Here is a 10,668-nt window from a genome sequence, read left to right on the forward strand (position 1 = left end):
GTTTTATGGATTTTGTCAGTGAGAATGGAAAAACAGGAACTTTCTCACTTTCATGGATTATTGAGTCATTAATCAAATTGTTTCCGGGCAAGGTTAATTGATGTCTGACAGATGACGTCAAGTTAATTAATGTCTTTGATGTCTTTCCAAAGAGAATGTTTCCGAGGCAAAGTTTAGATCACACATGACAGATGATGTCATGATTGATTGATTGACATGAAAGGGGAATTAATTTGTTGTTTCTAAAGAGAATTGATTTGACACGAGAGGGAATTAATTTGTTGTTTCTAAAGAGAACTGTCTCCAAGCGAATGTTTAGATCTTAGCGATGAAGAGATTGATTCACGAAAGGGATTCCAAATAATTTGAAATGTGTCAGCGCAGAGATGCCAAAACAAAAGGAACACACGGAAATTACTTTCAGCGATTATTTGGGCAAAACCGTTTTAGCCACTTTAGGGAATTATTTCAGCGAAACAGTTAGAGCCATTTTAAAAGATGATTTAAAAGATGATTTTAGAAGTGAATTTGAGGGTAAGAATCTGTGGTCCTTATAATACACACGTTGTATTTTAACAGCGTCGTGAGGTCCCCTACCCCAACCCCAAAGGGTTCCGATCCCCCTACCCCAACCCCAAAGGGTTCCAATTCCCCTACCCCAACCCCGAAGGAAGCCCCCGGTACTCAAAGGAAAATGGCTTTTGTCAGTGAGAATGGAAGAAACCTAAAAAGTACGCATCGAGTGGTATGTTCACTTGAATCATCGGTCATATTTGTGAATATTTTCAACTGAACCTAAGAAGTGGCATTAAAACTTAAAACGAGCGTACATTATTCCGTATAAATAAAAAAGATCATGGCAGCGTTGTCTCTGCAGAAATTTTTAATCAAAAACGAACAAAGATTAATTTAAAAAAATAAAGTTTTTCCGAGCGAAGTAAAGAGAAGTTAAAACTTAAAACGGACAAAAATTATTACTTCACAGTTTATTTAATATATATCAATATAACTAGTATAAATAAGCCAACTAATTATGTTTCCCTATGCTTTTAGGATTTGGCTTTTGAAGGATATAGGAAAGAGCAGCGATCAGAGTCTGTCAATCATGCAGGGTCGCATAAGCTCTCAGTGTTAATTTCAAAATTTTATAATACTATCAGGTACTTCAGGATTTGCGTTCATATGTCAACATAGACTTAAATTGGTGTTGAATAGGTGAGTTTTAGTTTCAAAGAGCACTTACTACAGCTCGAATTTTTTTTTTTTTTTTTTTGAAAATGCTCCACCTGCATTTGCAATTCGAAGCACAATCTCTCTCTCTCTCAATCGCTATTTTTTTTTTTTTTTTGAAGTGTGCTCTTTCAAGCGTCCTGATTGTACGTGTGCTACTCAGGTACCTGAATCGGCTAAATTCTTTAATTTCTCTTTCCTTAAGTCTTAGACTCACTACAAGCAAAGTAATAACGCCATTAGACATCGACTTGGTCTAGCTCAGATTGATCTGCAGACCAATTTGGAAGGCCCTAGAAGCTAGCCCTTCAACTCCATTGCATATCTTGAGCTCCAACCTCTTCATTTTAAGGTTTTACAATTTTTGCTTATTTTAGGTTTTAATGTGACTCTTCACTTTCTTTTGAAAAGCCTTTTTTTTTGGAAAATACCATGTTAAATTAATTCCTGTTCGTTTTTTAATTGACATTGTTTGATAATTGGCTGCTTTCCAAAATTTTTGTTATTATTTTGAAGTTTTTCTGCTGAAAATACTAAAACACTTGATTGTAAATAAAGCTTTTCACAAAATTTGAATATTCAGTCAGAACCTTCGACCAGCCTTAACTTGCACATTTATTTTGTGATAGCGTTTGTGCTATAGGATTTTAGGTAGATGGGGAGAAGTATTCTTATTCAAATGTGTTGAAATTACACATTATTTTTGGTCTTCTGTAAGGCTTAAGCAAGCCTATAGACACCCTTGAATATATTAAACAAAAAAAAAACAAGTTTTTTGAACTGAAAGTAAAGAGCGACATTAAAATTTAAAACGAACTGAAATAATTCCGTATATTAAAAGGGATGTCCCCTCCTCGCTCTTTACGCTAAAGTTTTTTATTGTTTTAAAAATATAGTTGTGAGACAGAGTCAAACTTTAGCGCAAAGAGTGAGGTGTTGAGGAGGGGACAGCCCCTTTCATATACAGAATAATTTCTTTTCGTTTTAAGTTTCAATGTCGCTCCATACTTTCAGTTAAAAAAAAACTAGTATTTTTTTATTTAATTTCTGAGCGTTTTCGAATTAATGCAGCTTATATGAATTAATATAAACTCAAACAAGTGGTATACAAAATATCTTTCTAAAATGTTTAAGCGTCTCTAAATATTCAACCATAAATATCTCTAGCACAAACCTATATTCAATTTCAAAAACACTTATAAGGAAAAATATTAACCTGCAAATTGTTTAAACCTCTTAAACCTATTTAGATACACATAGGGGAATTCAAAGAATGCCGAATTCTCCTTTCAATTCTTTCATTAGCCGCCAGTCTTCCATTGTAAGGTCATCCCTAAAATGTTCCTTGCAGGCATCAATGGATTGCCTACTAATTATTGACGTAATGACATCTTTTTCATCAAAATGTCTACCGATCATTTTGGGTGTGTCGTCACTCACATAGTCTATTTTTAGACAAACTTCTTCTCCTTTTTTAGCCATTTCCACTGGTTTTTCCTTTTTTTCGATAGTAGCTACGACCCCTATTTGAAGAAAGTCCTTTGACGGTACACACAGAGGAGTCCCAATTTTAACAACACCAGCTTCAACCAGGACACCCACAATAATGGGATGGCGCTGTCTATAAATGTGTTGCGGAAGGATATGTAACTTACATGGAAAAACAGCAATGTTTTTAAATTCCTCCCGCCCTTTCTGTTTTCGATCCTCTCTGTGTTTTGTAAAATCATCAAACAAGTGATAAATAACATCTTTTTTAAAGATTGTGACTCCCTTAGCATCTGCATGTTCTTGAGCTTTACGGTCAACTTTAACATCAAACGCTAAAATACAGGCAAACTGGGGGTCGGTCTCCAACATAACGGAAGCTTTTACAACATCACTTTTTTCAACATCCCCTATTCTAGTGTTAGAATAAGGGATTTTTGATGTGTTCAAAAACTCCAGGAGAGCTTCTAGGGAGCCTAGCGAAGACGCTTGGACGTAGACTCCACGCTTCTTGCACTGAATACAAATCTCTTTTTCTTGCGATATTTCTTTTTTTAAAATTTCAACTTCTTTTTCAGAATTTGCCACTAAAAAACTTGAACCAGCTATGGCCAAATCTAATTTTTTTGCTGAAATTTTAACGCCTTGGGACGCTTTGATTTTTTTCGGTTCTGCATATTCATTCTTGACACGCAGTTCTCTCATTGGCTTTGGCAGAAGAAGGGCTCTAATCTGAGTTACAATAGGTCCTTCAAAACCAGGTAGAACCATTGTATCTCCAACTTTAAGTGAACCATTAGTCAAAATCACATCAATGGTTGTGCCATGTCCAGTAGTGGGTTTTACCTCTAATACTGTAGCCTCAAGTTCCTCTGAAAAAGTTAATTTTTCAGGTTGGATTTGGTCATTATACCTAACTACCATTGCTATTAAGTTAGCAATTCCATCGCCAGTAATTGCACTGGTCGGTACAACCGATGAATATTCCTTTGGATCTGGATTCTCATAGAAAAGCTTCGTATTGAGGCCCTGCTCTGATAACTGCAATAAAGCACTATTTGACCGCTGCTCGAATTCAAGTTTTGTATTGGGTTTCTGCGATTTAAGCACATCTCTGATGTCTTTTTTTGGATTTGACTGCCATTCATACAGTCGGTCGATTTTATTCAAGGCAACTATGAATGGAGTACCTCTGTCTTGCAAGAGTTTTATTGATTCAATAGTTTGAGGCTCAACTCCATGCATAATGTCAACAACTAATATTGCCAGGTCACACAATGACGAGCCTCTCGACCTCAATTTTCCAAAATGTTCATGTCCAGGCGTGTCTATAATAAGGAGCCCTGGTATCTTTATTTTCAAATCTTCAAAACCCCTGACAATCTTAGTTTGCTCACGCAGTACGTCAATAGGCACATTAGTTGCTCCAATCTGTTGGGTGATGCCACCTGCCTCTGAATCTTGAACTTTAGTGCACCTTAAAAAGTCTAGTATTTTTGTTTTGCCGGTATCTACATGGCCTAGTACACATATTACTGGTGCACGAAGATGGTCTAAACTTCTTTTCTTCTCATTCACTTTTCGCCTGTTTTGCAGTCTAAATTTGATGGATTCGTCTGATTCCCAGTCAGAAGAAAACTCATTTTCTTCTGAAAATGAAAACTCATTTTCTTCGTCTTTAATTTCATTTTCCTGGTTGGGAGGTTTTTCAACCTCTTTAACTAATTCAGAGATAATTGGTTCAGACACATTTGTTTGCTCTTCACTCTCTCCACCCAGAAGCTCCTCCCAGCTGTTTGGTATTTTTTCAACTGGTACTGGCTCTGGAGTCGAGCCATTGACTTTTGCTTCTTCTGTCACCCCTTCTGGTTTAGCTTCAGCAAAAGGGATAACGTTTACTTTTTCTTTCTTAGGCCTGACTCTTGTTCCTGGTCGAACTTTTTTTTCAGTGGTCGAGCTACTTGGAAATATAGCACCCTTTTCTTTCCATGCTTCTACAGTTGCTTCCATTCTTATCTTTTCGTGTTTTTGCTTTGCCGTAAGAATTAATCCTTTGGCTTTCCGCTCTTGGCGCTTTGTTTTTTATCGCGCCTTTTTTTGAACTAACTTGATTCTTTTTTGTTCTTTTTCCTGTTCCTCCTTTTTTTCAAGTTCGGCTTGAATCCTCATTTTTTCTTCCTCTTCTTTTTTTAATAGCTCCTCTTCTTCTTTTTTATTTCTTAGTGCAGCAACAATTTTATTAATTGGCTTTTTCTTTTTCTCTCTCTCCCCGTCTTTAATTTCTTTCACACTTGGTTCACTTTTCTTCTTTTTCTTTTTATCTTTCTTTTTTTTGGCTGCTGTGGTATCTTCAACAGCTCCAGCCACTTCCTTGGCTCCCACTTCATTTGCTGTTCCCGTTTTTGTGTCACTTGGGTTACTGCCTCCAGCTATTTTTTCCGATAGACTTGGGTGAGAAATAGATTCTGGTTCCCCCTCATCTGGAGCCTTTTTTACTAAAGTCTTGGTTCGCTCATTGATGGACGCCATCGCTGCATTAGATGGTTCACTAGCCACTTCCACGGCTCCCACTTCATTTGCTGTTCCCGTTTCTGCGTCACTTGGGTTACTGCCTCCAGCTATTTTTTCCGATAGACTTGGGTGAGAAATAGATTCTTCTTCCCCCTCATTTAGAGCCCCCTCTACAAGAGTCTTGGTTCGCTCATTGATCGACGCCATCGTTGCATTAGATGGTTCACTAGCCACTTCCTCGGCTCCCACTTCATTTGCTGTTCCCGTTTTTGCGTCACTTGGGTTAATGCCTCCAGCTATTTTTTCCGATAGAATTGGGTGAGAAATAGATTCTTCTTCCCTCTCATTTGGAGCCCCCTCTACTAGAGTCTTGGTTCGCTCATTGATCAACGCCATCGCTGGATTAGATGGTTCACTAGCCACTTCCTCGGCTCCCACTTCATTTGCTGTTCCCGTTTTTGCGTCACTTGGGTTACTGCCTCCAGCTATTTTTTCCGATAGACTTGGGTGAGAAATAGATTCTTCTTCCCCCTCATTTTGAGCCCCCTCTACAAGAGTCTTGGTTCGCTCATTGATCGACGCCATCGTTGCATTAGATGGTTCACTAGCCACTTCCTCGGCTCCCACTTCATTTGCTGTTCCCGTTTTTGCGTCACTTGGGTTAATGCCTCCAGCTATTTTTTCCGATAGACTTGGGTGAGAAATAGATTCTTCTTCCCCCTCACATGGAGCCTTTTTTACTAAAGTCTTGGTTCGCTCATTGATCGACGCCATCACTGCATTAGATGGTTCACTAAGAACTACTTCACTTTCAGAATTTACTGATGAGGGCTTAGCGTCAAGAAGATTGTCTGTAACTTGGGTGATTTCTTCACCAAGTGATATGCTTGCACAGTTCTTACTGACTGTGTATTTTCTAACAGCCCACACGACTGACATTGCAACGCAGGTGGTTGGAACTCCAACGGCAAGAAGCTTTAAAATTGAAATCATTTTCGATTTATTCACTGTGATAAACAACATTAAATATCAAACTAATTACTACGCCATGTGGGTTCCGAAATATATGGTAGAGGTGACGTCATATTTGTGACACTAATATGATGCTCACACTCTGAAGTCATTTACAGACGTAAAAGGCTGCATTCAGGTTGTAACCTAAATGACGTCATAAAAATCACACCATGATATTGTAATGACGTCAAGTAAAGAGCGAAATGGGCAAAATATCTTGTTTATCTTTTTATTTTACCAAGGTACTTCGTTGTGGAGAAAAATCACAACTCGGAGCTGCTTCAGGAATGGCAACTTATTATTTCTATTGATCTTAACATTAAAGGTTATAGCAAAAACAAATTGATGAGAGTTTCGAAAGCTATCAGAAAAACCATAAAAAAAAGGCGGCGGATCGAAATGAAAACTTCATAATTGGACTTGTCATTGTCGAAAACTTCAAACTGAAAAATTACAGTAATTGTTTTTTTTATTTTTTTTTTTATTTAATTTTTTATCATTCTTCAAATAATCCCCGGAAATCCGCATCCTCAGTGTAAAATTTTCACCGTGGAAAATTCATCCATATAAAGTTCCCCCTATGTAAAATTCTTCCACCGGGAAATTACCCCCGGAAAATACCCTCCTCGCTACGAATTACCCCCTGAAAATTTCTTGCTTACGATTCAGCCTGAGAAATACTCCTTAGCATACTTTCATTTGAAGAAAGACGTGGGCTTTTTTAATTTCTAATTCTTTTTAAGGCTATTGGGGGATCCCACTGTGTGGAATATATTTTCCAGACCCGCCCCCCCCCCAAAGGAAAGTTTCTCCCATGTAAAATTTCCAGATGGTGAATATCTTCTGGTGATAATTCCTCCATGGAGAATTTCTCCTGTGCGAAATCCCCCCACATAAAACCTTCCAGAGAATTCCAACTCCGCTGAAAATATTATCCGGTCACTTCCCGTACAGCATGTAAAATAGGTTCGGCAACGAAAAGATAAGACAAATAAAGCACATTTGGTTAATGCAAAGTTCGAAAACGAATTCTAACCAATTTCTCCCGTGTAATATTTACCCTGGAGTTTCCACGCTCTAAAACCTCCACCTCAATGAGAAATTTTCCCTGTATAATATCCATCCCCAGATCCCCCCTCCCACGATTAAAGTTCTGTGACTTTTGGGGGTTGTTTTCCCCTTTTTTCGAAAATAAGACAAATTTTCTCAGGCGCGTAACTTATGCCTTCCCAAGGCCAGTGTGGGGGGTTGGGGGTTAGGTGGGAGGATATTTCCATGGAGGGAGCTCTGGATTTCCCAGAATTATTTAAAAAGCTTCCTATGCTAATTAAACAAAAGTTTTGGATATTTTTGTCAGTTTGTAGTTTACGCACTAATATCAATATCAGTAACGATTCTATTTGAACTTTCTCCAAGTTGATCAAATTGATCTCAAAAGGGTTCATGATAAAAAAAAAGTAGTTTGGGGGCAAGAAAAAAAAAACTAAAATAATGTCGTGAAATCATTTTCAACACTCAGAGCTTAGATGTCTCTAAGGACGACTTAATCGCCCAGAGTCCCCGGGGGGAGGGTTGTAAATTATGAACTTTGCCCATTGTTTACATATAATACTGGTTATTAGGAAGTTTAAAGACATTTTCAGGGGGATTTTCTTCTGGTGGGGGTGGGAGGGTTGAGGAGAAGGGGGTTACGCGGGAGGATCTTTCCATAGAGGAATTTTTCATGGGGGAAGAGAATTTTTCATGAAGGGGGCGCCAATATTTCAGGAATTATTTAAAAAACGACCAGAAATTAAATAGTTTTTCAACTGAAAGTTAAAAAGCTTTTTCAATTGAAAGTAAGGAGCAACATTAAAACTTAAAACGAACAGAAATTATTGCGTATGTGAGGGGTTTTGCTCCTCGGCAATACCTCACTCTTTACGCTAAACTATTTTTAGTACTTTCAAAAGAGCCATTTATTCTAATTAAACCGCCTTTGTGATTCAGGGGTCATTCTTAGAGAATTGGAACAAAATTCGAATTTTAGCGTATAGAGCGAGGTATTGACGAGGGGGTGAACCTCTCATATACGTAATACTCTGTTCGTTTTAAGTTTTAATGTTGCTCCTTACTTTCAGTTGAAAAAACTTGTTTTTTTTTATTTAATCCCAAGAAAAGGGCCAATAATTTTTTTAATTGAGTAGCTTGAAACTTATACCCGCAAGTTCCTGGACAAGGTATACCGTATAGCACGAAAAAAAACTAGATTGGGACGATGAGCCCACTTTTTTTTTTGAAGCTTATTTCTGAAGTTCCATGGGCCAAGGGGGCACCCAAGTACATGAAAAAGATAAGAAAATTGATTCGCCTGAAAATTGAGTTAATGAAATGGCCATCAAACACTTTTTTTTTCTGAACAGACTAAAATTTAAAACTGTAATTTGCTGGGACAAGTGAATCCAAATGTGCAAATTAGATCCTAATCTGGGGGCACTGTCCCCTCTGAAACAGCGGCAAAAAAACTAAACGATTGACTTTATGCTTCAAAGATTGCTGTTAGGCAAATAGAACTAAACATTTTTGTTAATCAGGGGAGGGTGCTAGACGGCCAAGAATTAGTCCGAAATTTAAACAAACAAATAGTTGTAACTAATGGAAAGTGAACGGTGTCGCACCCCTTTAAAAAAAAGCTATTATTTACATACAATAAATAGTTTTTTCTTGATTTTACTACCAAGCTTGTAGGCCTACTAGGCAACATATGCTGAAAACTGAAACGGTAAGAAAGTATCAACACTAAATTCCTCCGAAATATTCTCGACCAATATTATGTCTTTGCATCTTTAGCCAGATTCACCACCCAGATAGCAAAGCCACTTTTACAAAGCTACCACCTTTTAAATTTTCTAAATACTATGCCTCAAACCTTTTGCTGGAAGGTTTAACATACCGAACAGAAAAAAATAATAATAATAAACACCGGGTGACATTACTGATGCTGTAATTGTCCGTAATTTCAATTTCGTCCACATGTATGGCCAATTTGGCTTGGGTACATTAATCTTATATTATGGAGTAAACACACCATGCTTTGACAGTAAAGCGTATTAGCTTCAGTTTAACAAACCACTAATTAAGTTTGGTACTCTTCTGAAATACAGGACACATGCGAAAAGTGAAGTCTAGTTAATGCTAATGAAATAAAACAAAATAGGATGAAAACATAATAGATTATGAACAAATTTGGGCTATATATTTGCGCATTAGGGGGGGGGGGGGTAAAGCAAAGCATATATTAAATACGCAACCTAACTAGACCCCGGCGCCGCGCCAATGAGGGAACACCGGCGGCGGCAGGGCCAAAAAAGGCGCGCCGCGCCACGCCGCTGGTAAGATGTCGGTGGCCCACCGCCGGTGCGATCAATGTTGACCGCAAACAATAATGTTTTCATCAATCTTTCTCAAATCACAGCTTAAATCTACAACCGATTTGAGCCTATTCATGAGTTCAAAAATTCACAAGTCGCTGGCTGGAAACTGGTTTTCTTCGTTATTCATCAAGAGAAGTAGAAATCTGGTAGAAACGAAATAGCTGTGGCGTTTCAGAACCCTTGTATAATACGAGTAGTTGAAGTACCTATTAGCTATGTATTCTTAACATAAATAATTATCAAATTTAGTAGTTTTTTTCATCGAGCATTACAGCATACAAAACTTCAAATACCGTATCACAAAATTCGTCAGTTATCTGGGTAAAAAATTTGAATATAACTTTGAACTTAGAAGCTTTATTTTTTGATAATGCCCTTAGCCTATATCGATTTTGTCACCTTTAAAACAGTTGAAATGGGCGACATTGATATTGATTGTTTTTTTTTTGCTCTTTTGGATTCCTAAAAAGCCTTCTTGTATTAAAAACTGGTTTTTAATAACAACTTAAAAAAAAATACATATAAAATTTATTTTTTTTGGCTTCTTTATAGAATATATGTCATGTAGGCTAAGGCTGAACTGCTGCTTTTTTATTGCTTTTGGCTGCTCTTTTGGATATTATTCATTTTTTCTTTTGGGGATTCATTTCTAATTATAAACCGATAAATACCTAATATCAGCCAAATTATAAACTGCATCTAAAAGGAGTAAATGTATCAAATTGAAAAATACATGATGAACACTTCACATGACAACACTTCAATTACAATGAAATAAAAACATTTAATGGTTTATTCGGTATGAAGAAAAATGAAATGCCAGCTATTTTCTTAGGTAAAAAATGAAAAGCTCATCCGTTTTAAATGTAATTAAATGAAATAACATGCAGACTGAAGTAACTCCAGGAAATGGCTGTGGCGGGAGGGTCGAAAATTCCGGTCCACTTTCCCCCATGAAGATAAAGTCGAAAATTTTGCAGGTTTCTTAGTTTGAGCTTAGGCTAAAAAATGC

The 10,668-nt window shown here is 37.3% G+C and overlaps 1 protein-coding gene across 1 annotated transcript; it reads right to left on the bottom strand.

Annotated features, from left to right (window-relative positions):
* Positions 1-2,496: 2,496 nt before the first annotated feature.
* On the bottom strand, positions 2,497-6,222 carry LOC148943462 (uncharacterized). Its single transcript, XM_089101140.1, is given in 1 exon segment — positions 2,497-6,222. A coding segment is annotated over 1 exon segment (3,726 nt).
* Positions 6,223-10,668: the final 4,446 nt, after the last annotated feature.

Source organism: Artemia sp. Qi Xiang Cuo, chromosome 15 (genome assembly GCF_049724085.1).
Source record: "Artemia sp. Qi Xiang Cuo chromosome 15, ASM4972408v1, whole genome shotgun sequence".
Lineage (NCBI taxonomy): Eukaryota > Metazoa > Arthropoda > Branchiopoda > Anostraca > Artemiidae > Artemia > Artemia sp. Qi Xiang Cuo.